Source organism: Apodemus sylvaticus, chromosome 6 (assembly GCF_947179515.1).
Source record: "Apodemus sylvaticus chromosome 6, mApoSyl1.1, whole genome shotgun sequence".
Lineage (NCBI taxonomy): Eukaryota > Metazoa > Chordata > Mammalia > Rodentia > Muridae > Apodemus > Apodemus sylvaticus.
This window is the reverse complement of record NC_067477.1, coordinates 82,773,721-82,801,514: the sequence shown is the minus strand read 5'-3', so window position 1 is coordinate 82,801,514 and position 27,794 is coordinate 82,773,721. Positions and strand designations below refer to the sequence as shown.

Here is a 27,794-nt window from a genome sequence, read left to right as displayed (position 1 = left end):
GCTGATTGACAGTGTGAGTCATTTGTATTTGCTGTAAATGTGAGTGACACTGTATTATCAAATACAGGCTCAGTGAAGAGTTTGAGGTCTTCATTTTATCTGTAGACCCATGTAAATTCAAGTTTCATCAATTGAAAACTTTAGCTGTATTTTGAAGAATAAACACAGAAGACCAAGAACTATAGAGCCATTTTATCGTCGCGTTAAACAATGTGGTATAAATCATTAAACTATCTTAGATCTAAACACAGGAGGGACTGGGCTCTGCTGTCTCATGTCATGTGTTGGTTTCTACTTTATGGAACAATAGCAGTGACACGGCTGACATGGAACCAGCCTATTGCTGAAGGTTGGTTTCTTGCATATGCATTTATGCAGCTACTTCTTTGCCAGGTCTATCAGAAATGAAGCACATGCTTGTTGTATTCAGTGCTCTCCAATGCGAGCTTTCACACGCTGAACAATTAGTGAAGACTGTCTATGAAATTATTTTCTGAGTGTACAATTGTCTTTCTCTTATAGTGAGAGATTTTTCTTGAGACTGAATAGAAATGGGCTTCCCAAAGCCCCGGATAAGCCAGAAAGACACTGTTCTCTCTTTGTGGTAAGTGGGGTCCTGTGTTTATTCCTTAGGAGAATTAAGTTATTGACGGAGACACTCATGCCTCTTCATTAATGACTCAAATAACTCAACATTGCAGTAGTGGTTGGGATTCTGATTAACAGCAAACACAAATGTAAAATGATGTGCCTTGCTTCCTTTACTGTGGTTTTTATTCTGGTTAACACACCTGTAAGAGTACTGGTGACTCTGGTTGACTCTTTCACAAGTACAGTGGTACCTGGGCCTAGCGAGCCACTGGCTATCTAACTTATGTTTCTTAAGTGTTTAAAAATGGATGAGTAAGAGATTTGATCAAAAATGGTTTTTATTCTTAAGTGTTTCTTTTATACCGACTAATCAGCAGCAGTGACTTATTTAGACCTGGGTTTGAACACAGTCCTTCTGACCCATTGCTATGTGGATTCCATATCTATGTGTATCTTTGTTCTTATTTGTGAGAGAATGGAGAGAGCTCTGGAGCTTTGCTGTACAGCATAGGAACTCTAAAATAACCAGGTTTTGTTTCTCCGTAGGACTTGGGCAGCAGTGAACTCAGGAAGGACATCTACATTACTGTGCACATTATCCGAATTGGTAAGTTCAGACTTGTGACTTTTGAGAATGATAGATACCCAAGGGGTCTCTATGTAGTTCAGTATAGTTTTCTGTCTGGAATCAAATTTGAATCCAAGAATCTAAGAGGTTTAGAATTATTCTCTGCCCACCTTGATCTCACCCTCAAATAGAATTTTATCATTTCCAATACAAATTGTGAAATACTGTGTTGTGCTTTATTGATTCAAACATGTTGTATTCTTCAAATCCCAGTCTCTTATTCCATAAAATGAACTTTTAGGAGCTAAGCTCACCCCACCCCCAAGCTTATAAAATATGTGTAGCAACTAGCATTGCCTTTAACCCGAAGTGCTACAGAGCATTGTTATATTGGAATATTGCATGAGGAAGGGGTTTTGAGACAGTAGATACTGTATGTTTTCTAGTTCGTGTAATACCAATATCTTATTGAAGGATCTGAGAAACCCTACCGCAAAAAATGAATATACCCTCTTTAACTGTCAACTCCCACTCTCTCCAATTTGATTTGATTTTTAAGACATTTAGATAATGCAGCATTTACTTATTCACATCTTGCTAGCCTCATTTTGATAGAGAAGGAATACTCTCCTTCATTTTTATACATGGAATTCTTTTAAAAGTGGGCCTTCTCCAGCACAGTGGCTTCTGAAAGTGAGTGGTGTAGATATCACAGCTTTTCTATCTGTACCATAGGGCTGATACTAAGACAATGTCCCCAAGTCACTAAAGTTGCTACGTCACTTGCATGACAGTGCATTTGCAACAGAGCAGCAGCTTGCCATATAGGCCTGCAAGGTCATCATTGTCTTTGTAGGCTTGTATGTAATATAACCAAATGTTACAATACAATGGTATTTGGAGGCAAACTATAAGTAAGGCATGTTATTGTACATATATTTCCTGTGTTTTTTTTCTCACTAAAAATGTGTTCTGAAACTATTTTATGCTGTTTTTTATATTCAAAGGACAGGGGAGTTGATTTGCTTGAAGTAAACTTTTTTTTTATTTACTTTGTTTCCTTTGGGGATGTTTTGTTTTGAAACAAGATCTCATTTTTACATCACATACATCTAAAACTCACTATGTAGCCCAAACTGGCATCCAACTCCTCATCTTCCTGCTTCAACTCTTAGGCATTGTGATTGCTGATGTGCACCAGCCTTTCTGTTTGTATGGGTCTTTAGCTTTTCATTAAATAGATGAGTATGTGAGAAAGAATTGGAAAGGTGATATGCAGCTATCTACTTTTGAGACTTGTTTCTAATATGATAAAAAGAAAGTTTGTTTTATATTTTCTATGTTTTTTTTAGTTTCTTGAATTTTAATTTACAGCCAGTTGTTAATATAAAATATATTTTAGATAATGTATTTGTGTGAATATTGGTCAAGTTCATGTATAATCTTTTGACTCATTGAAGGAAGAAGCAATTGGTATTGAGAACATTCTAGACTGTACCTGTCAGTTTAGAATGGTAAGATAGCAATCATCAAAGCATGTGCCCTTAAGGTAAATGGTCTTCACCACAAAATCATTGCCAGTGATGCCACCCACAATGGTACTGTACCTGGGGCATCCTTTCACATGCAGAGTATTTTGTTATTAATTGTCCATTTCTTTTTAATCTCCTGAAATTTTCATGACTATAACTCATTAAAATAAATGGTGAAGTAGTAATTACCTACCCATCCCTATTCCCTATTGGTCAAAGAAATCCTTGCCAAACAATAGTTAATGGTTCCATAGTTAGAAATTGATCAGAATTGAATCTAAAGTAAAAACACTTGAGAAAGGTTAAGACTTGTCTGGCAGTGTTCTTGATGCAGGGAAATTAAAGAGATTATTATCTGTCAAGGACAGATGCTTCTTGCTTTTTATAGAATGTCCCTTGTACCTGCTTTACTGGGAAAAGGGCATAGTGACCCTCACCGGCTGCCAAAAGCAAAAGCAGTGCCTTGGTTCTGGGAATTTATAGGCAGGTCTTTTGATTTGGAAAGAAGAAGAAAGAAGCAAAGGGAGAAGTTCCTTTCTGAACTTCTTCCCACTACTAGGTTCCACCGCAGTCCATTCTTCCTTTTTGGGCTTTAGCTGGTTGGTCTGTATTTTATCTTCTTTCCTATATAGAGGATTTTCCTGGAAACCAACCAGAACTGAATTCTTATCATCAGCCTTACAGCTGGGAACAGCAAGACTAGCATCCAGTCTTTCTGGTATTGTGATTGTATCAAAGCCTTCATTTCCAAAGCTGTGTTTGCCCACAGAGCCCGGAAAGAGAATCTCAAACTGTGGGTTCAAGGACTAGAGAAGGGAGGACACCTGGAGCAAATCTGAGAATCACAGAGCTCAGTGCGGGGTTTCTCTAGTGAGAGCAGGGCTTCTCAGTCCGCTCCACCATGGACAGCGTTCAGTCCGCTCCACCATGGACAGCCTTTAGGTTCATTTTATATCGTGCATATACTAGAGGAAGATGGCTAGTAAGGAAAGACCTGATAAACACCAAACTGGGTTTTTGCCATCTTTTTTTGTTTCCTATTTAACATTAGACTAGGGGAGCATCAGGTGTATGTTCATATACTGTTGATTGCTGATTACATGGAAAATAAAATATGGATCTCTTGGGAATCTACTGACAAATTTACCAATTTCCTTCTATCTTCCTTCATAGTATTTCAGCTCCAGCATGCTCTCTGCTTGTCTACAAAAATAATAGATAGTTAAATACTGAGAAGTTAAATACCAATGTGCCAGCCAGCCACTGGTGGCACATAACTTTATTCCTACCACTCCATAGGCAGAGATAAATGAATTCCTAAGTTCGAGACCAGCCTGCTATACACTGTGAGTTCCACAGAAAACCAGGTTTACATGAACACAGATACCCTGCCTCAAAAAGGGGAGAGGGGTAGGGAGATGGAGAGGAAGAGGGGGGAGGGAAGAGCGAAAAAGAAAGAAAAGAAAAACACAAAGCATTGTTCCAATAGTATGTATTAAAATACTCAAGTCCAGCATACTGGAGAGAGTCAGTGGTTAAGAGCGCTTCACTTCCAGAGGACCTGGGTAGTTGACAACTGTTTATAACTCCAGTTCCAAGACATACAGTGCCCTAGTCTGGTTTCTTGGAGTACTGCAGCCATGTAGTACACAAGTAGACATGCCAGCAAAACACCCATGTCCATAAATAACATCTTTTATGGGGGAAAAAGAGAAGAAAAGAAAAACTCATCCTTGAAATTTTTAAATGAACTAAAAACTTTGTAGCTGTCAGAACTACCCCAGAGCTATCAGAGGAGGACAGAGTTGTGAGCCCCTGGGTCCCAAGGCAGGAGTGTATGCCTCTGATCACTTGTACTTCTTATATTTAAAATCCCCCAACTGATTCCTTCCAGATATGAACCTTGTGTTTAGATTTTGAGATAGGATCTTGCTAAGTAGCCCAAGATGGTATAACCTTGGAAGCTTGTCTAAGCACGTCAAGAACTGAGGTTATAGTCATGTCCCAAGACATCTAACCAAAGTTGAATTTCTTTTTGAATAGGCAATTATCATGGTAGAAAATGAAATGGGTACTGTGACTGTTCTTAATGATTTGTACCTTCTGCGATGCTGTCATGAGGCACCAGAATAAGAAGATGCTTCCCATAAACGAGAGCTGCTCCAGTCTTCATGTCTGTACATTCTTCTTCTTAAGTTCTGTTCATACTCAGAATTTAAGCCACTCGCTCAGGGTTGGTCACTTAGGTGATTAAACAAGAAGTGTTTTGTTGTCCTAGCGGCCTTTCCTTCCTAGCCCTTGTTTTATTGCCTGTGGTCTGTCTGGTACCTGTGTCTGTATCTGAGATGCATCTGCTCACATCTGCATGGTCCATGTTTGTTTATTCCTGGACAGGTCGAATGGGAGCCGGAGAGAAAAAGAATGCCTGCAGTGTCCAATACCGGCGGCCGTTTGGCTGTGCAGTTCTGAGCATCGCAGACCTTCTCACAGGAGAGACGAAGGATGACCTTGTCCTGAAAGTGTACATGTAAGAAACATGCCTGAGGTGGGGTTGGCATGGATGGAGGAGGGTGCCTGAGAGTCCTCCCTGGGTGGATGGACTTTAGAGGGATAACTGAGCAACAGGAGAAAAGGCGGGCTCCAGTCATTTCATCAAAACCCTTACAAGCTCTCAGTCGGAGAACTTGGAATCAGGATTCTGGTGAATGCAGTTTATTGATTTAGGAAGATCATCTGCATAAATAGACATCTCCTCCACTTCATAAACAACATGAAGTTCATAAGCATGTCCTTCCTTTTACACAGTTAATTGTACATAAACAATTAGTTTGTTCTTAGAAGGCAAAACTCTTATTATTTTTAAAACTAAGAGAGGGAAGCATAATAATTAGTGAGTTAATTGACCAGACCTGCTTTAATGACATTTAGAAATAACTTGGCTTATACAGCAGAGTTTATTATATTCCAGTTAGTTCTGGAGGACTGAAGTCTGAGGTCACAGTATGGTGAGTTTACCTCACTCAGGGGCAAAGACTGGAGAGATCCATTCTATGCCGGTCTCCTGGCATCCATACCCATTGATAAATTCGTTACTTTGACCTTTGTCCTCATCTTCACGTGACCCTGTCCCTGGGTACACATTGGTCTTTGGGTCTATTTTCTCTCTTATTAGGACACATTAATATGGGATTGAAACTTACCCCAGTGACCTCGTTAACTTGATTACTTCTATGAAGACCCTCTTTTGAAATAAGGTCACATTCCAAGATCCCAGGGGCTAAGATTTTAATGTTGTATTGGGGTTGGGCACAGTTAAGCTGAGAATACTCTTAAGAAGATCATATAGTCTAGTTCAAGTTTTAAGTTAAATGGTTTCTAAGCCAATGATGCTAACACGTGTCTACATCAACCACCCTGATACCTCCCACAGGCTTGGTAGAGAAGATCTGCTAGACGGTGCCATTATTCACTAGAGCATCCACTTTTAGGTTCATATACTACATTGTGGGCCAGTGCCATGAGCAAAACTGAGTTGCTACTTAAGCATAGAGTGTCTCTTGTTTTTGTGGGATTTTTTTTAAGGTGGGGATAGTACAACTGGCCCTTTGCCAAAGTTTAGTCATAACATTGCTTTGTGACCATAGCTGCAGGGGTTCATGGATTGTTCTACTTTCTACCCAAACAAATTAGGTTGTCTGTAGCCTCTGGTTGAGGACCAGAGATGTTTTTATCCTTTCTAAGAAGGTTAAACATATGACCTTCTTTTTAAGCTTGAAAACATCTTAAAACTAGTGGGTAATAGAACTTGATAGTCTTTTTTTCCTCAGGGCAGCTCTCATTATTAATGGTTTTGATGAAATCCACCGTGATATTTTTTCTAAATACTATAAAATATGACTTAGTTAAGATCACGGTGACTATTAGCCCTCTTTCCTTGGATTGTATACTGTGTGCAAAGGATTCAGAACGTCACATGTTTTGTGTTACGTCATCCTTACAGCAGACCCATGAAGCAGATGTTTTTGCGGACAGTTCACACAGGAGACTGTGAGTTAAGTAACTTACCTGTGTCACCCAGGTTCTAAGGAAGGAGATCAAAATATGTCTGAGTCTGAAACCTAAGCTCTCAGCTCATCTTCTTCTATTTTATGTCTGGTAATGTGAGCATGATAGAACATGGTATTACTAAAGAAAGCCAAAATTCTTCACAAGCATAGTCTTATAATTTCTTAGCATAGTCTCTCCAGGTATGGTGACTGAAGGGCTGACAGTGACAGGAGCCACCCCTGGTTATGCAACTAGCTTTTAAAAAACAAAACATTTTAAACAAAAATGGTAGGTTTTTTATTGTCTGCTGTATCTTAAAAAAGGAAATTATGTTATTGGTTATTCTTTTTACTGTTGACTCAGCAAATTGTGAAACAGTTCCAAGAGAAAATACTAATCAGTGAAAGGTATCTCTGACAGTAGTAGGTACATAGGAAGGCTTTTTAACTGATAGTTGGAATTCATTTGGAAGAAATTCTACTTCTTCTAGTGACCAAATCCTTACCTCCATTTAGGACTCAAATAGACAGAGAGAGAGAGAGAGAGAGAGAGAGAGAGAGAGAGAGAGAGAGAGAGAGAGAGAAGAAAGAAGAAAGAAGAGAGAAGAGAGAAGAGAGAAGAGAGAAGAGAAAAGAGAAAAGAAAAGAAGTAACAAATACCTTGTCTAATGCTGGATATTTCAGTTACCTGCTTCAGGAGCATTGATTTTACTTGGAGATTGTTTAAGGTCAAAACACGAATTCTAGAGTCTATCAGCAAGCAAATCAGTTATCTTCCTTTCTTTCCCACTGGGCAGAAAGAAGGAAATTGGAATGTACTAAATGGAATTTGACCTCTTGTAGCTAGATGGGAGGAATGGTTTTCCATGTAGATTTTACAGCTTTCTGAGAGCCAAGGCTCAGTTTGGTATCCCACTGTTAGCTGTCCTGACAACAACCCCCTACCCCATCATATTTATCCTGGAAGACCCATGGTGATAGGTAAATGTGTAAGCTAATAATGGTGAGTTATATGCCTCAGTCTTGCTCCTAAGAGGAGGACTGGTGCTGTGGGACATTTGGCTTGGGTAGATAATACATGGAGTGTCCTTATCCAAGACCCTCAAGAAGGAACATTTGTACCACAAAAAAGACAACAGCAGATTTACAAATGCATCTAGTTAGGGAAGTTCTCTGCTGTCTCATTAGAGCAGTTGTAGCAGTAAAACAGACATAAATCTCTGTGAGTCATTAGGAGTTGCTCCTGATGTTACTAGTTACTAGTAATCTTAATAGTTTCTAGTCAATGAGACACCCATCCATCCATCCACCCATTCTTCCATCCATCTATGCACCTGATAGTTTTTAAGCTTTACTATGTTCAAAGTATTCAGTGGTACTCAGATAACAAACATCCTATATTCAGTCCTTAAGAACCCTGATAGTCCAACTGGAGACCACACTATGCAAAGATACCATGAGCTAGTAAGTAACAAGAACTAAAAGCAAAGGCTGGAGTTATATAGCATGGTGATAAAACACTTGTCTAGGATGTATAAGGCCCTAGGTTCAATACCTAGCACTACCAAAAAAAAAAAAAAAAACAATCAAACAAAAAGCAAAGAGGTAGAGGCAGGTCAGAGGAGAAGACAGATGAAATAATACCATTTCTCTGAGACTTGGAAAATTGCCTCCTGATAAATCTTGGCAGGCTTTCACATTGAAGCTGTGTTAGTATCAATTTAAGTTTGTTTATTTGGTTACATTTTTACTTTAGCCAGAGCTAGTCATGGTACAGGGGGCAACAATTTTCTATTAAGAACCTTTATTTATTGAGCATTTATGCCAGATGTTACATAAGCCCATGTTGATTCGATATTTAATATGTTAATTATGCAAGGGTAACAGATGAGGAAAGCAAGGTGCAGAGAAAAATGACCATCTTGCCCCTCCCCACCCCAAACGTAACTCATTTAACAGTTTGAATCTTAGGTATCTCGTTCTTAGTCTTCAACACCTTCCACTTGCCAAGTCGAGCGCTCCTGCCCACCCTAAATAAGGCTCCTGGCCAGGCACCGGGAGCTCCATCCGAGAGAGGTGTGCTATCCCCCGTGGGGCTTGACCTTGTGTGTGAGAGCCTCACCGAATGGTTGTGTCTTCTTAGGTGTAATACAGAGAGCGAGTGGTACCAGATCCACGAGAACATCATCAAAAAGCTGAATGCGCGCTACAACTTGACCGGCTCCAACGCAGGTGGGTGTGCGGGCGAGCAGGCCAGAGGCCGGGCGGGAAGCTCGCTCTACGCTTCTCACTCACCCTCCCACCTCCCACATCCCAGCCTCCACTCACCGTGCTAGATAGAGCTGGTCACCCCACTGGGTTTTTTGTTGTTGTTGTTCTTGTTCTTGTTTGCCATGTAAAAAACAGCAAGTATTTTTCAGCACTTCCCTATATGGTGATAGGCTTGCAAATATAATTCTCTCTCTCTAAAAAAAAAAAAATTCTTTCCACTCTCATTTGAAACAGCAGAGGACCTGGGTTTGTTCTGTGCTTCCATATCTGGAGGCCTTCAGGTTTTTTACTGTAAGTCAAAAACTAAATTATAAACACTGTCGGGTTTTCCAATGGTAAGCGGAAACCCGACATTGAAGTGCAGCAGAAAACATGCATCGTTGTATGGCTGTGGACAATACTGTAATTATACACTGGGTGACAAACATACAGTTCACATAAGGCAGCGGACTGCAGAGGAGAGTGATGCCAACCGTAGTGGTGTATTCATAGAGAAGATGGATGTGCGACTTTTTCGGAGACTGTAATAATCATATGGCACCATAAATTACGTGAGTAGCAATGTGCCATAGAATATATCATAGCTTATAGTGCCTTTGAAGGCACTGTCCACTGTACCTCACATTTTCCTCACAAGTTGCCTGGGTCCATTTTTTTTTTTCATAAATCATAGCTCCTTATTTAATTCCTTGAAAAGGTTAGGGTTTTTGTTTATTTATTCTTTATAATAATACTATTGTCTTACTGATACTTTGGGTCTTTGAGAAACAACCTAACCTCTTCTACGCTTTGTTTCTTCCAACTTTTCTCTGCAGATTTGTTAGCTAGCATCTCTTTCTGATTACTCTTAATATTGTTGTTGTCCTTGTGACTACATCTGTTAATTCCATAAGGGCAGTGCTCTGCATATTTTATGTCCTTTATTAGCATCACTGACTAACACGATCACTTCCTGGATCCTTAAGTGGAACTCTACCAGAAAATGAGACATAAACCACCTTCCCTTTTCTATTGATAACCATTGTACTGTAAACAGACAGACACATAAACAAAACGACAGTAAGAACAATCCCCAAACCGTAGTTGCTGCTGCCTGTGTGAAGAAGGAAAGGCTCCACTGTAACATGGTAACTCATGTAGAGGCCTTATCCCAGTGGCGAGGGGCAGCTCAGTGAACTGACAGGATGTTCTAAGTGAAGAAGAACAAGAGAACAAGGAGGAGGAGGAAGAAAAGGAGGTAATGTCAGAATGATTTCTTGCAGTAATTAATGTCTCTTGCTGTTGTTTTGTTGTCTACTGGGATATTTGCGTTCCTTGGCTGCTCGACACATGCTGGTTACACCTGGGTTCTGCTACAGTGCTCTGCTGGCTCTCCTGTCCTTAGGACACCCACCCTTCCATGCAGCTCCTGCACGTCTGAGTCCCGTTCAGCTCTCACCCAGCTAACCTCTGTTGGACGAGGACTCCTCTGATCACAACCTGATCCCCTCTAGCTCTTTCAGAAGGAGACATGCCCGCTCCAGTCGCAGCACTGCACACTGCTTTCCCGGGGTAAAAGCTCAGAATATTCCTTTTAAAACAACCTTCACACTTTCCAGCAAAGTACTTTCCTTCCATCTTGGTGAGTCTTGTTACCGTGATCTATGTTGCCTCCTTGAGAAGAAGTTACAAACCCAGCTAGGCATTTTCGGTCCATTCAACTTCATTACTGAATAGGAGGCACTCTAGTGACTTACATGAGGCCACAACAGAATAACCAGGAGGAGTCCTGATAAGAAACCGATATTGATGATGTCACAGGAGCCAGAGATCTCAAGCCAGATCAATGACTCATTGCATTGACATTGGCAAGTAAAGATGTATGGACAGAAGGGTATACAGTATGACATGCTGCGACACACTATAGCTTCCACAAGGAGATATTTTCTGTGCTTTTTTATTCTTGTTGTTGTTGTTGGTGGTGGTGGTGGTGGTGGTGGTGCTGTGTGTGTGTATGTCTGTGTGTGTTTTATTTTGTGGGGCATGTTGCAAGGGTGAAGAACAGATATGAGGGGCTAGAGAGATAAGCTGGACTGGTATATATGATTTTAAAAAAGGAAAGTGTTGAGTCAGGAAGAGAAACAGAGCCTGTTCTATAAGAGGGCTGCTTTCCCGTTATCATGCTGTTTTATTCCTTGGCCATTGGTACTGGGGGGAAAGGAGGGGAAGGAAAAAGAAACTTTAAACTTGCTCTTGAGACAATTCTACCAGCCAGTTGAAGGCTTTGCTGCTCCACTGATGTGCTTCTCAGTCTTGATGTTGTCCTCTTGTCTGTGTGATAGGTAAACGGGTTCATCTAGGTAAATGGCGTTCCCTCTAACCTAAGACTTTGTTGAAAGGAAGATTAGCCACCTTATCCGTTGCATTTAGAAACTGGGAGAAAATATGAGCGATCCATTTAAATGTTAAATGGTTAAAAAAGGAATTAATATAAACTATAATTAGAGTAAGTAATTTGAAATTTTAATATTTGTATTAGGTGAGAATTTTTATGTGTATTAATATAAGGACCAAATATTTAAAAAATATTTGAAATTATAAAAATATTCATTAAAAATAATCTAGATTTGAGTTTGCTGAACAAAAATGATTATTATAAATGTCATTTCTGGTACATGGCAGTTGAAGTCGAGGAATATGGAATTAGGCTACGCCCATGTTCTGTACTTAGGCAAATTTGTAGGTAAGACTGAAGTCTATAAAAGTCACAGGCGGGGCTGGTGAGATGGCTCAGTGAGTAAAGGACTTGCTGCCAAGCCTGATGATCTGAGTTCGAGTCTCCAAGCTCACATGGTAGTGGAAAAGAAGCAACTCTTTCAAGTTGTCCTGTGACCTCTACATTCGTACACATTTCTGTGTGTGTGCAAATGTGTATATGCCCACTCTCTCTCTCTCTCTCTCTCTCTCTCTCTCTCTCACACACACACACACACACACACACACACACATACACACACACACACACACAAATGTAAAAATTCACTGAGTATATTTCAGCATATAGTAACAGAAAATTTAGTATTTTCCTATCATTTGTGTATTTATGTGTAGTTTGCACACATGGCTTATAAAAAAGAAATCATATTTGTTAATCAGATAAATGTCTTGAATCTGTTTTTTGCTTTTGTGAGATGAACTTGCACAATTCTGCCTCCAACTACATTGTTTCCCGGAGAGATTTCACAGGAGTTGTAACACACGGAGCCTACCCTTTCAGGGATGGCTCTATGCCAGTTGTAATAGTATTCCTTAGGTGCTGTTGCAGAGACTTCTGTAGTGTTAGACTGCATTTTTCTGTGACAGTCCTATCTCTGCCTACCAGTGTAGTCATTTGATTCACCATCCTGCAAGTGATTTAGTACCCAAGGACTTTTATTGGTGCCCCCTGGCTGTTGAGCGCTGAGTTTATAAATTGCTTCCTCAGAACACTGAGATTAAAGTAGTACTTCACGGCACCACCTATTGGCTAAAAAGATAGTGTGTTACTTTTTTGTTTATTTGTGGAACTTCCCAATTATTAAACCATCCTGTCTATTTAATCCTTTTGAACTTTATCCCATACTCAGTTAATTCTGTTCAATTACAAAATAGTGAGTCATGCAAAGGCTTACTCATTTTCCATAGGATGATATTTCATTATATTCACTTCATCTATATTCCCCAAACGCAAGTATATGGGCATGTGCACACAATCACATGATTCGACAGTACTGGGTGGCTGAAATTCTTAATATTGGCCTTTTTGCTCCTGATTTGTGTGAATATTTGTACATATGTATGTCTATGCACACACATATAGATATATACAGTATATCATGCATGCATACTGTATTACTTTTTTGTTAACTATTTGAGAACAAACTGCCTACTCTATTTTAACACCCCTAACTACCATATCCAGTGTATAATATCAAAATCAGGAGCTCAATGTTAGTGTAATAATATTTCTGATATATAGAACCTATTAAATGCTGGACAGCGTTCTCAGTGTCCTCTATAATACAAGAAAACCCAGGCTTTGTCACATGTGGTGGCCATATCCCTTCAGGTTCCCTTTCTTTTCAGTTTTCCTTTATATAGTTCAAAATATAAGACTAAAGAGGCTGGGGCGATGGTTCACTGGTTAAGAGCACTCACTGCTGTCCTGGGTTTACTTCCTGGTACACTCAGGGTAGCTTACCACCCCTGTGCATCCAATTCCAAAGGATCTAGTGCCCTCTTCTGGCCTCAATGGGCACCAGGTATACATGTGGTACATATACAGGCAAAAGATCACTCATACACATGAACATTTTTTAAATATAACATTAAATTGTTCTCTAAGATATTTTAAAGAGTATGTGTAGTATCAATAAAAAATCTCTGAGCTCAAATTTTAATCTAATGGAAGTAGTGACTAGAGTTTAGAATTATTATGTACAGTAGTCATATTTCTCTAACTTTCCTATGGTCACTAGGATCTGCTATTTGTGAGGCACACAAAATGTTGAAGAGCTAAACAGTCATGTGTGGTACTGTAGTATAGGAAATTTAGCTGTTCTTCACCCATCCTAACTTTTTGACTGAAGAAAGATTAGGAAAAGAAAGTCTTTCCAACTTGTTTCATGTGCTCGAATGGGGAAACTTGCATGGGAAGTGCTGAGTAAGTAGGCAAATACAGTGTTTTTACAGTAGGTTGATAAAGAATGAACAGTCATAGAAAAACAGGGCAGAGTTCCCAATCTCATGGCAACAAACCATTTCATACAAGGAAGCTGGGAAGGTTAGAATGGTCTTCTTGTACCTTATGTCTTTCAAAAGAGTCCGCTAAAATTCTTTCTTTTGGGGTAGCATATTCTGAGACTATTACTATGCAATATATATGTATATACATAGACACACATGAAATAGCTCTGAGCTGGTAGATTCTTATGTGCTTGACATTATGAAAAAAGATAAAAATAGGTGATGATATTTATAAGAATAAATAAATACATAAAAACCACTAAACTAAAAGACATAAACTAAAACTTTGACATAAACCTGTGTATGTGTGTGTGTGTGTGTGTGTGTGTGTGTGTGTGTGATGAAAATGTTGCTATCCTGAATAAGAATCAGGAATGGAATTTTAAAATAGAAAACAGTCAAAAGAAAGCATTATTCTGATGGCGTCATCCTCTGGTTAGCATGGATTTATCTCCAGCTCTCGTCTTTAGCCAGTAAATTTACTTTGGGTAAGACTGTGAAAGTAAATAATTTTGGATGCCTCTATTGTTTCTTCATTTGACATGCCTTGATTTATGTGTTGGTCGTGTCCTGTTTTTTCTATAATTTTTAACCATTGGCTAACCACTTACTTGGAATAAAAACATGAAAGCATTTCCCCAACTGGAAACTAGATTTTTGAGCTAGCAGTTTCATTCAGCAGACCCAGCTTGTGCTTCTCAGTCCTTCTGCATGGTAGGAGAGCATAGCAGGTAGGGCTAGCCCCTTTCCAGATCCCAGCAAACATGATGATGATTAACTCAAATAGTCAACTTTACTGGATTTAGAACCAACCAAAAGGCAAGCTGCTTGGGCACTCCTGTGAGGAATTTTCTTAATCTGATTATTTGACTCAGCAAGACCTGCCCTAAATGTGGATGGTGCCTCCCCTTTAGCAGCACAGATAAAAGAAGGTAGAAGGGAACGTTGTTTTTGCCTACTTGTGTTCACTCTTACTGGGACATTCATCTACCATGTTGTTCCTTTGACATATCAGAACTGCTATGTCTCAGTTTTACCCATATTTGAGTAGTGTCAATATTAATGACATACATTATTGGCTGTCCAAAATGACAATGTTAAAGGACACCCAACATCTTATAACCTGGGTTGTTGGTAATATTTCAGTGGATTGGTCTCCTGTGACTTCCCAGAGCAAACATGTCACAGGATCTAATGTAGATTTTATGACTTGTTAGCTATCTATACTCCTGAAAATTCTCTCTTTCTCTGAGCAAGTTCCAAGAGATTCATCCTCTTTTTCAGGCCTCTGAGAGTACTGTATCCAGGATAATGACAATGGGATGTGGAGCCCAGGGGATATTGACAGGAAAGTACTCTCATTGACTGGCATTAGTATTTCTATGAAAGAGGCCTCCAAAGAGCTCTCTTACTCCCTACCATGTGCCAATAGAGTTGGCCTGGAATTAAGATCTTCATTTGAACTCAATCACAATAGTATAAAACTTACACACACTTCAAAATATTCCTAGCAGAACAAGGGTCTCATAGAGACAGAGATCACGAGCCAGCAGGATCCTTTCCTTTGCAGGCTTTGCACACTGTAGTAGTCTCGACTTTGCAGAAAATTGCTTCTCCATTTTCACATTTCTACCTTCTCTTTTAAAGGTCGGATGCTACCTTTGTATAACTAGCTTCTATAGCCATATTCTTTTTAATCACCGTCTTTGTGATTTATCTGGCTTATTTTCTAACAGTTACAATTAAAAGGAAGGAAAATCCAGTGAAACACACAAGAAAGGCTATGCAGGAAATTGGGTAGATGAGCCTGTTTTCCTAGAGTGGGAATCTTCAGTAGGTTTGAACAACCTAATACATTTATATTCTACTAAAGCTTTAATGTGACATTTTAAGATGTTCTATGCTTAATGGCTAGTGACCATTTGATAAGCATTCATTTTATGAATGTTAAAATAAAAATCAGAAGACCTATATTGTCAGTTATAAGATACACAGCTAAAGTTTGTTTCATGGTCTCCTAATGCCAGATCAAACAGCAGGAGGTTGGAAGTGTCTGTCAAACCCTAAGGGAGTTTTATAGTTTACCCTGGCTTTGAGGGCAAGACTCTTAAGGTGCTTTCCAAATCCTTACTAAACAGGACTCTTAAGTGCCTTCTTCTTTTTCTCTAACAATGTGAGAACCTTCTCTGTGCTTTAGAATAAGATGATGCCTTAGAAATCCAATAGATCAGGGAGTTCTTTGAATTTTTTTTTGCACAAGTTACCAAAATTCAAAAGGGGTTGGGTATTCAATTTGAAAGAAAAGTAAATATAACCTAGAGAAAATCAGAAGTGCTTAAGAGATTTGGGCATTGTTATGCTAATTTTTTCCTCCAAAGGGAACTTATAATCAAATTCTTTTTTTTATTCGATGTATTCTTTATTTACATTTCAAATGATTTCCCTTTTTCTGGGTCCCCACTCCCCATAAGTCCTATAAGCCCTCTTCCCTCCCCCATTCCTCCATCTACTCCTTCCCACTTCCCTGTTCTGGTATTCCCCTATACTGTTGCACAGAGTCTTTCCAGAACCAGGGGCCACTCCTCTGTTCTTTTTGGACATCATTTAATATGTGGATTATTTCGTGGGTATTCCAAGTTTCTAGGTTAATATCCACTTATCAGTGAGTGCATACCATGATTGATCTTTTGAGACTGGGTTTCCTCACTTAGTAGAATGTGATCCAGCTCCATCTATTTGTCTAAGAATTTCATGAATTCATTGTTTCTAATGGCTGAATAGTACTCCATTGTGTAAATATACCACATTTTTTGTATCCATTCCTCTGTTGAGGGACACCTGGGTTCTTTCCAGCTTCTGGCTACTACAAATAGGGTTGCTATGAACACAGTGGAGCATGTGTCCTTATTGCATGCTGGGGAATCCTCTGGGTATATGCCCAGGAGTGGTATAGCAGGGTCCTCCGGAAGTGTCATGCCCAGTTTTCTGAGGAACTCCAGACTGATTTCCAAAGTGGTTGCGCCATCTTACAATCCCACCAGCAGTGGAGGAGTGTTCCTCTTTCTCCACATCCTCACCAGCATCTGCTGTCTCCTGAGTTTTTGACCTTAGCCATTCTGACTGGTGTGAGGTGAAATCTTAGGGTTGTTTTGATTTGCATTTCCCTAATGATTAATGATGTTGAAGATTTCTTAAGGTATTTCTCAGCCCTCTGAAGTTCTTCATGTGAAAATTCTTTGTTTAGCTCGGTACCCCACTTTTTAATGGGGTTATTTGGTTCTCTGGGTTCTACCTTCTTGAGTTCTTTGTATATATTAGATATTAGCCATCTGTCAGATTTAGGGTTGGTGAATATCCTTTCCCAATCCGTTGGTTGACGTTTTGTGCTTTTGACAGTGTCCTTTGCCTTACAGAAACTTTGTAGTTTTATGAGGTCCCATTTGTCAATTCTTGATCTTAGAGCATAAGCTATTGGTGTTCTATTCAGGAACTTTTCCCCTATGCCCATGTCCTCAAGGGTCTTCCCCAGTTTCTTTTCTATTAGTTTCAGTGTATCAGGTTTTACGTGGAGGTCCTTGATCCATTTGGAGTTGAGCTTAGTACAAGGAGATAAGAATGGATCGATTTGCATTCTTCTGCATTCTGACCTCCATTTGAAGCAGCACCATTTGTTGAAAAGGCTATCTTTTTTCCACTGGATGCTTTCAGCTCCTTTGTCGAAGATCAAGTGACCATAGGTGTGTTGGTTCATTTCTGGGTCTTTAATCCTATTCCATTGATCTGCTTGCCTGACATTGTACCAATACCATGCAGTTTTTAATCACTATTGCTCTGTAGTAAAGTCTGAGGTCTGGGATACTGAATCCCCTTGAAGTTCTTTTACTGTTGAGAATAGTTTTAGCTAACCTGGGTTTTTTGTTATTCCAGATGAATTTAAGCCAACTCCTTTTACGAAGCCACAATTACGCTGATACCAAAATCACACAAAGATCCAACTAAGAAAGAGAATTTCAGGCCAATTTCCCTTATGAATATTGATGCAAAATTACTCAATAAAATTCTTGCCCACCGAATCCAAGAACACATCAAAACGATCATCCACCAGGATCCAGTGGGCTTCATCCCAGGGATGCAGGGATTGTTCAATATAAGGAAATCCATCAATGCAATCCACTACATAAACAAACTCAAAGAAAAAAACCACATGATCATTTCATTAGATGCTGAAAAAGCATTTGACAAAATTCAGCATCCTTTCATGCTAAAAGTCTTGGAAAGGACAGGAATTCAAGGCCCATATCTAAACATAGTAAAAGCAATATATAGCAAACCAGTAGCCAGCATCAAACTAAATGGAGAGAAACTTGAAGCAATCCGACTAAAATCAGGGACCAGACAAGGCTGCCCCCTCTATCCATATCTTTTCAATATAGTTCTTGAAGTCCTAGCTAGAGCAATTAGACAACATAAGGGGGTCAAAGGGATACAAATTGGAAAGGAAGAAGTCAAACTATCACTATTTGCAGATGATATGATATTATACTTAAGTGACCCAAAAACCTCTACTAGAGAACTCCTACAGCTGATAAACAACTTCAGTAAAGTGGCTGGCTACAAAATCAACTCAAGCAAATCAGTAGCCTTTATATACCCAAAGGATAAGCAGACTGAGAAGGAAATTAGGGAAATGACACCCTTCACAATAGCCACAAACAGTATAAAGTATCTTGGGATGACTCTAACCAAACAAGTGAAAGACCTATATGACAAGAACTTCAGATCTCTGAAGAAGGAAATCGAAGAAGATCTCAGAAAATGGAAAATATTCCATGCTCATGCATTGGCAGGATTAATATAGTTAAAATGGCCATCTTGCCAAAGGCAATCTACAGATTCAGTATTATGCTAATTAATAAAAAGAGAAGGGCAAGTTGCCTGGGACTGCTTTCTGTGTTTGCTTCCGGCTCTGTGCTCAGGGCAACCTGCTAAGATTGGGTCTCGTCTTCTAAAACAATCTGTGATATGAAATTTAATCCCTCATTAATTTTTACCTACATTATTAAAATTACACCTGATGATTATGCTGCTTGTCCTTTTCTGTGCTACTACCAGACTTTTGTTTACCAGGAATATTTTAAAATAGGTAGGAATATTTTAATATCGAAGCTGAGTTCAGAGAGAAAGCCTAATTCAAGCCTACTCCTGGACTTATTTATTTTGAAACAAAAAGCCAAATGAAACAGTTTGGAGCTTTTTCTTAGCATATTCATATCTTTAAATGCTGACTTTTATGAAAAAGAAGAGCCATTAGAGTTTAGTGATCCAAATTTATGAAACTTCTCTTTCAGAATATAAAGTAAATGAGGATTTCTGTAGATAGGTCAACTCTATTCTTCCTCCCCTATCCCAGTAGTTCAGTTTGTGGATTCATTTGTAACTATTTCTGGGTTGTAATATGCCCTTTAACTTGTGTGTGAGAATCTTGTTGCATGATTAGCACATCTATTTTTAGTTCAGGTATTTGTGGCATCTTTATTTATAGAATGTACATTTTAACGTCTTGTAATCTTTCTTCCAAACTTTTGTAGAAACTCAGAATAGAAAATAAAAACCAATAGTACAACTGGATGTGCTGGCACCCTCCTTCAATTCCAGCAGTCAGGAGGCAGAGGCAGATGGATCTGTGTGAATCTGAGGCCAGCCTGGTCTTCATAGAAAATTCCAGGCTAGCCAGAACTACACGATGAGACTTTGTTTGAAAAGAAAACAGGGGGTTGGGGCAGGGGAGGACAATATTATGCTTTAAGTGGCTTGTATATTTTAGGTCAACATTTTCATCAATATCATGACTTTGTTTACATTTTAATTGGGATTATTAATGAAATTTTGGATGAAGAGGTAGGTTTTTATTGAACAAAGCATGGTTAAGGTTAATGTTCTTTGAGAACTACATCATTAGAATATTTTTGGATTGGTTAATTGCTTTGTTGATTTACAATTCCAATTCAGTAGCCCATTGAAGATATTCTGTTACATTTTCTTTCTTTTTTTTTTTTCAATTTTTATTTTTTTTGTTCATAGCTGCCTTATTTATTTTTTTTTATATATTTTTTATTTACATTTCAAATGATTTCCCCTTTTCTAGCCCCCCACTCCCCGAAAGTCCCATAAGCCCCCTTCTCTCCCCCTGTCCTCCCACCCACCCCTTCCCACTTCCCCGTTCTGGTTTTGCCGAATACTGCTTCACTGAGTCTTTCCAGAACAAGGGGCCACTCCTCCTTTCTTGTACCTCATTTGATGTGTGGATTATGTTTTGGGTATTCCAGTTTTCTAGGTTAATATCCACTTATTAGTGAGTGCATACCATGATTCACCTTTTGAGTCTGGGTTACCTCACTTAGTATGATGTTCTCTAGCTCCATCCATTTGCCTAAGAATTTCATGAATTCATTGTTTCTAATGGCTGAATAGTACTCCATTGTGTAAATATACCACATTTTTTGCATCCACTCTTCTGTTGAGGGATACCTGGGTTCTTTCCAGCATCTGGCAATTATAAATAGGGCTGCTATGAACATAGTGGAGCATGTGTGCTTATTACATGCTGGGGAATCCTCTGGGTATATGCCCAGGAGTGGTATAGCAGGATCTTCTGGAAGTGAGGTGCCCAGTTTTCTGAGGAACCGCCAGACTGATTTCCAGAGTGGTTGTACCAATTTGCAACCCCACCAGCAGTGAAGGAGTGTTCCTCTTTCTCCAAACCCTCTCCAACACCTGCTGTCTCCTGAATTTTTAATCTTAGCCATTCTGACTGGTGTAAGGTGAAATCTCAGGGTTGTTTTGATTTGCATTTCCCTAATGACTAATGAAGTTGAGCATTTTTTAAGATGCTTCTCCGCCATCCGAAGTTCTTCAGGTGAGAATTCTTTGTTTAACTCTGTACCCCATTTTTTAATAGGGTTGTTTGGTTTTCTGGAGTCTAACTTCTTGAGTTCTTTATATATATTGGATATTAGCCCTCTATCTGATGTAGGATTGGTGAAGATCTTTTCCCAATTTGTTGGTTGCTGATTTGTCCTTTTGACGGTGTCCTTTTGGATTACTGTGTTACTAGGAAAAAAAGTAGATTTCAAGAATCTTTAAATAAATTGACGTTTTTCCACATCTTGGTATAGTCAACTGTATAACCCATTCTTCTGCTACAAACATGAACAAGGACTGCAGTGGTGGTCAGTGGCCACATTAGCATGGTGTATTCAAGGTCCTGGTTTTAATCCAGTATGGTTTTAGGGCAGAAGGTGAAACTGTGGTAAGAAATGGAGAAACAAAGTTTGAAGAAATATCTTGTTACTGTGTGTAAATATGAGGCTCAAATCTAAAAAAATAAAATAAAATTGAAATAATTGATCTGAGAAGATGGGGTCCCTCACAGGAGGCAGAGGGTACTTAAGTTGAACTGACACAAAGAAATGTGTGATCAGGCTTAGGACCAAATAAATAGTACCTAGGCCTTAGAAAGTTGTTCTCTGGCTTTAAGAGGTAATGGTAGAATGGTTCCTCTTTAGTACATTGACCTTTATGTCCTTAGTCTGGCTTTACACTAATGTAATAGTTGAGAAAAATCCATACTTACAAAATTTAAATTTTGTCTGTAAAGATAAAACTAATACTATGTGAGTTGTCTAAAAACATAAATATGCAGCCAGTGTGCATTTAAATGAGTGGATTCCTGTGCAGCAAACAACACTGACCCGAGATGAGTTATGATAGTAGTGGAAATACTGAGTTGCCAATCAGAGGAAGCAGATAGAACCCATGAAGGTCACATCCTAGGAGTCTAGACAAGAAATAGACTAGAAAAGGCCAAGCTAGAATTCAGGATAGTCATAATATAAAATAACAAGATTTTAACACTAATGCATAAAAAATACTGATTGAGTTTATATTCTACGGACGTTACACACTGGCATAACACATTAAAAAAAACAAATAAAAATGTATCATCTTGATGCTTAGATTCTGTGATGATCCTGGATAGAATAAAAATTCTTCTTTAATGCTTAGCAAGGGAAGGAGGACAGTTGAAAAAAAAAAAGAGTCAATTCACTGAAAATAAAATTTAATTCCATCAGAAATCTTCACAAAGGGAAAATGAAATGGAAAGATCTGGATAAACACTTAAAAGATGAAGAGAAATGAATGGAAAGGCCAGTGTGGGTCTAATAGAGGTTATAGAGGTGCTACCAGTTAAAAAAAAAAAAAAAGAACTGTCAAGATTTGAATGTTAGGGACTGAGAAAATGGACGTGCTCAGATGAAAGAAGAGAAATCATAGAGAAGATGCAGTTCAAGTTGTATCTCGATAAGTTACAAAACCACAGACCACTAAAGCCCAGTAGGAAAATGCTGCTTTCCTCTCTGCCCTCCAGTCTAGCTTCAGCAATTGTAAAGGTCTGAACATCATAAGATGCCGCAGAATTGCCTTAGGCAAAAGACCAACTTTGTAGTCTACCCTTGCCACATTATACCTTCCAAGTGAGAATGATTCCAGATTCAAGTAAATAATTCTAATGTCAAACAGAGTCATAGAAAACCTAACATCCACACTCACGAAAAGAAATAGGAGTGACCATAAGGAACGAAGAATGAATCTAGGAGCAAAGACACTTGAGTGTGTAGGGAGGATGGAAACATGGCCACACACACCTAAGCATCAACAAACAGCACGAGTCAAAAGATGTCCTCTTTAGAGAAAGGACATCTCGTTCCCCTCCCCCACTGCAGGAAGAGACATGCACAGTTCATTAAATACAGACTTTAAGTCGATCATTTTTGTGAATTTTGTTTAAAAGTAGAAATAGAATATATCATTTCCAAAATAGTGGGACAATAGGTAAAATAAGAAAACCCAACTCAGAGTCCTTAAAGTCATGGTTTTGCAGTTTTACATTGTTACATTCACAGCTGTGTGCTATTTGGTTCATTAGAAATGAAGAAGGAAAAAAAAAAAAAGAAACAAAACAAACAAAAAAAGATCCATGCCATTGCAAACCACAGTAAGGCAGGAGGATGCCCTGATCGGCCTGCAGGCTGAGCATCTCGGGATCTGAAGTTTGTCCCTGGTTCCCTGCTTTGGTTTATATCTGGATGATTGCATCCAAAGCTCTGTGTGAGGAGGGACTTTCTCCCTTCATATCTCTCAGTTTGTCCCACTTACATCTTTTTCTCACCTTCCAGGTTAAAGCTGTGATGTTGATAGACAGCTTTGCCTTTGAACCCTCCTCACAGGACTGACCAGATACCCAGAAAACCCTGAGTCCTGCACACTGATAAAAAGCCAGGCCTAGTAAATGTTTCCCTACTTCCTAAAGTTTTATTTTACTTTATTTGATTTCTGTTTGTTACATTCTTCCTCCTGAGACAGACTAGCTTTGAACTTGCTTCTGTAGCTGAGAATAACCTTGAGGTCCTCATCCTCCTGCCTCCACCTCCTTCGTGCTAGGATTGTGGGAACAAGGAGTGTTTTCTCAATGTATGGCAGTTGGGAAATGTTTGCCACTTACAGTGGAACCTAGTTTGCTAGGTTTTGTGGCTGGGGGGTGGGGGGAATGAGGGAGAAATGAGCTATAGCTCAGTATCCAATAACAGTTCCATGACAGTTGCAGCTGCCCCTGCTAGCGGTTTTTGAGCAATTCCTGTCAGGCTTTAGCTAAAGAATTTTGTGAAATTGATGTCACTATGTTTATATTTTGGAGATAAGAACTCCGGAAGCACGGTGAACTCCACACAGAGACTACATCCTGCAGCCTTCTCATGCACTTTTTTAAATGGCACACTTAATAATGTATCTTTAGCAAATGTTTGTCCTGATTTTCCATTTTGCATTGCTGTGTATTCGAAGCTATATGTTATTTGGTTCATTAGTGGCAAAATGGCTGATGTAACCTAAAATCAAATCTGGCTGCTACTTACAAATCATGCTGTGCTTGCCACTTTTAATGTAAAAATGCAGAATTTCATAAACATAAAAAGAGCCGTCTTCTAAAATGAGTTATCTCTAGTCCCCATAAAATGAGAGTCACCAACTAGTCAACAGATCCTCCCCCTTTCTTTCTGCTGCTGCTGTGCTCTGAGTATGATAATGAATAATACAGTTTCAGGGTTGATTGGGGTTTGCTTTGTTTGTCTGCTTGTTTGGTTTGTTGTTGTTGTTGTTGTTGTTGTTGCTGTGGGTTGTTTGGCAGACTCAAGATGAATTAATGACTGTGCTTTTGCTTAAAATTACACAGCAGGTCTTTCTAATTGGAGCTCCAATGTTGAGGCTGCTGTGTAAGGTCAGCTGGATGATGATGATCCTTCTAGTAAGGGGAGCGTTCCTCCCAGAGCCAGCTCTCTTTGAACATAGTTTTAGGTACTGTTCCTGAGGCTACTACAAAATGCCCGACAGAATCAACTAAAAAGAAGGGTCTATCTTGGCTTGTAATCTCAGAGGGGACATGATCCATCATGGCATGGTACCAGGGACAAGAAGCCACTGAATACATTTGGTCCTGAGTCAGGGAGGAGAGAGGAATTCAGTTGCGAAACCTGATGTCTCGGTTTGCTCTTTTTATTCAGTCCAAGCTATCAGCTCACTTGTGTGTCGGAAATACAATCCACATTCAGGGTCCATCTTCTCTTCTTTAGGTAAACCTCTCTGGAACCTCTCTCAAAGCCAATGTGTATCTCCCAAGCAATTCTGAATCTAGTCAGGTTGACAGTGAAGAGTAGCTTACATCAAGGGCCAGAAAGGAAAAAGAGAGAGAGAGAGAGAGAGAGAGAGAGAGAGAGAGAGATAGAGAGAGAGAGATAGAGAGAGATTGTAAAACATTATATATTTTCTAAAATTAACACAGTTACTTAGTTATTTGGCTAATTTTATATCTTATCTTAAATCTCTGTAAAAGTTTTCTCTCAACTTAAAATCATATACTTTGCCCCAACTATCTTATTGTCTGTTCACTTATATGTATCTTGACTTAGCAATTCCTTAGGACCAGAAATCCTGTGGTATATATCCTTGTATTCCCTCTTCTGCCATCTCAGACCATAAGGTACCTGTCCTCATACTGATCATATTAAATAATGTTAGGAATCCAGAAAAGTATCCAAACCAAACTTTGGAAGTGGTCACCCTTGAGAATCAGTGGATGCTTAGATGGTAAAGTAGGGTAGCAAGGATGGGAATAGAGAGACAATCCCTGCTCTATGAGCTTTCCCACTGGCATGAAGGAGTAGCCCCGAAAGGATAACTAAGCTCCGAACAACTAGAGTACTTAAGAAATTCCCCTTTTGACCCCCTTGGGTTCATTAAATATATTTGACAAATAAAAAATTTATGGGATTACATTGTACAATGTGAGCTTGTGATTTATGTTTACATTATGAAGTGAATAAATGAAGGTACTTTGTCATCTCACATGCTTGTAGTGTGTGTGTGTGTGTGTGTGTGTGTGTGTGTGAGTGTGTGTTGAGAACCTTTAAGAAGATCTAAGTGAAACTTTCTATCCTTTAAAGAAGTCTTCACAAGTCTCCCATTCCCCTCCCATCTGCACTCACCCTCAGCCAATCATCATTCTCTTGCGGTTAACTTTTTTTTTTTTTGACATCAGTATGTGAATATTTGTCAAAACTCTCCTTTGTAGTGATGAATAATTATTTTACCCATTCTGTTGATAGTGTTCTGATGACTAATTTATTCAGCCTGCGGTTGTAAAGTCACAATAACTAAGGACCACTATAAAAATAAGATCAACAATTTCTATGATGGCAAAATAAATAGAAATGTCATGGTGTTTCTGTGGAGCTGCTCCTGTGGGCCAGCTGCTTTGTTTGCTTTGTTTGTATTTTGGCTTGTTTGCTGAAAGTATACACTCGCTTCTTAGCTGAGAACAACCTTGAGTTTCTTCCTCGTCCTCTTACCTCTTCTTCCTCAGTGCTAGGATTGAGGGTGTGGCTCACCAATCCTGGGAAAAAAGGAGTGCTGTTTCAATATGTGGCTGCTGGGAAACGTATGTAGCTGGGAATAGAACCCAGTCTGTTTTCATAGCTTAGTGGTTCTGTTGCTAAGAGTTGTAGTCTGTGGGGAAGCCTCGCTGTGTGGGGCAGAGTGTGTGTCTTGTAGCCAGCCAGTCCTTCCACTCAGTTGACTTTTCCACGTCTTGCTTGTGAATTCTTCATTCTGGAGAGCATGGGTCAACTGCAGATGGCAATTACTGTCCCCACTATCACCAATTTTTGTCACTAAGATAGTGAAATTAACTACAGTTGGGACTTTTTTTCTCTATTTTTCTAAGTTCAAGAATGCATCCAGCACTTAGGTAATTTTTCTTCCCTCCCCTTCCCCCTACCCTGTGTTCTCCTTGTTCCCCCATCACTTTGGAGTTCTCTTCTGACATCCATTCGCTGATTGCCCCCTGCCCCGCCTTCCTGATGCCCTTCGGTCCCTTGCCCTCCCCTCTCCATGGCACTTGCTCTCTGGACATTATTGCTTTCCTGACAGGGTATTTTCTCTTTTTAATATCTTCTTTCATTTTTCCAGGATGTCATTATCTTTAAGCACTTTTTTGTTGTTGTTATCTCATTTTCTAGAAAGAATCCACTTTTCGTTTTTGTTCTTTTTTTTTAAGGGAAGGATTAAGGGAGGAAGGAAGTGTGGAAGGGGAAGAGACTGAAGGCTAAATAAATGAAGCACCCATCGGGCAAATAGGAATCCTAGTCAGTTTTGCCCATTTCTTCTCCTATCCTGAAAAATACTGTCTGTGTTTTTTCATTCTTAGTGAGATTTTCCCTTTCTTTCTTTGTATTTGTCATATGATGCTGCAAGTGCCCCAGACCAGGCCCTTGTACAGGCATCCTGGTAAACTGATTGTCATTTGAAAAATAAAAACAGAATCTCAAGAACTGTGTCAAATCCATCTTACTCTCTAAGAATTCTGGGACTTTTGAACAGTGCCCTCCCCAACAGGAAGCATTGTTTTATGAAACAGTGTGTGGCACACAAAGGGGCTTCTAGGAACCCTGGCTTCTGGTCGTGCTAATGGTGATGGTGTGGGAGTCAATGACTAAAGGATGATTGTGGGAAACGAACAGCCTGTGATGATGCGATGGGGCAGTGGGAGCCCGGAGTCAGGAAGAAGCTGCCAGGTCAGACGGATCAGAACCCATGCCGCTTGGTCTGTATTCCCTGGCCGCAGGGTTTGAAAGGAACCTGATTGTTCCATGATGTTTTCTAAAGCTGCTCTGAGGGCTGCCATCCATCCACTGGTCCAAACAGCTGGCCCCTTCCCAACCTCAGTCCTTGTGACTGTGGAAGGGCTGACCCTCCTCCTCTTCTGCCCAAGTGGGCTGGGTCGGGTGTGGTAAAGAAGGGAGAGTTCCAGAGAAACGGAGAACAGGTGCAAAGTCTTGAAACCTGCTAGACTTCACCCTCACAGCCCTTCTCTGAGGCGCACATCCTGTTAGACAAGTTGGGGGGGGGCTTCCTTTCTAGCCCTCTTCTTCATTACCTCCCCTGTTTTAAAACGAACAAGCCAACAAAGACACCTCTCTGTCTCTTCTCATACTATTTGAGGAGAATAAAAGGAAAACCTTATGTGCCTGTGTTGTACATAAGGTTTTTTTTCCAGTGTGATTGAGGTCATTTGTATATCGTTTTTTTAGAGAGCATTGTAGTACTATAAATTAATGACTGAGTTATTCAAGAAAACAGGGAACGGTAGTAACAAATATTGTTACAGATTAAAGGCCATCTGTGGATGACTTTCACCACACTATCTTTCACCCCACTCACTTTCAATTGAGTGCAGGGTTTTTAAAAAAAATGAGTCACTTTTTTAAAAGAAAAAACCATAAGTCACTCTGAGAGGTTTCATTTTCTCCTGCTGATACAGGGGAGAGGCCTTTTGTCTTTCTTGTTTTAAAAATGTTGAAAGGGGGAGGGAATTGAACGAGATGCTGTGTCTTTGAAGTGATAGACTAGCAT

At 39.5% G+C, this 27,794-nt stretch overlaps 1 protein-coding gene across 2 annotated transcripts in view; it reads left to right on the top strand.

Moving 5' to 3' along the window:
* The window catches only part of Dock4 (dedicator of cytokinesis 4), a 397,452-nt gene that overhangs the window by 227,502 nt on the left and 142,156 nt on the right, over positions 1 to 27,794 (top strand). For both annotated transcript variants that reach the window (XM_052185914.1, XM_052185913.1), the window contains exons 9-12: positions 523 to 604; positions 1,138 to 1,198; positions 5,086 to 5,218; positions 8,881 to 8,969. In XM_052185914.1, coding sequence (XP_052041874.1) covers positions 523 to 604; positions 1,138 to 1,198; positions 5,086 to 5,218; positions 8,881 to 8,969 — 365 coding nt within the window. The remainder of the gene's footprint in view (positions 1 to 522; positions 605 to 1,137; positions 1,199 to 5,085; positions 5,219 to 8,880; positions 8,970 to 27,794) is intronic.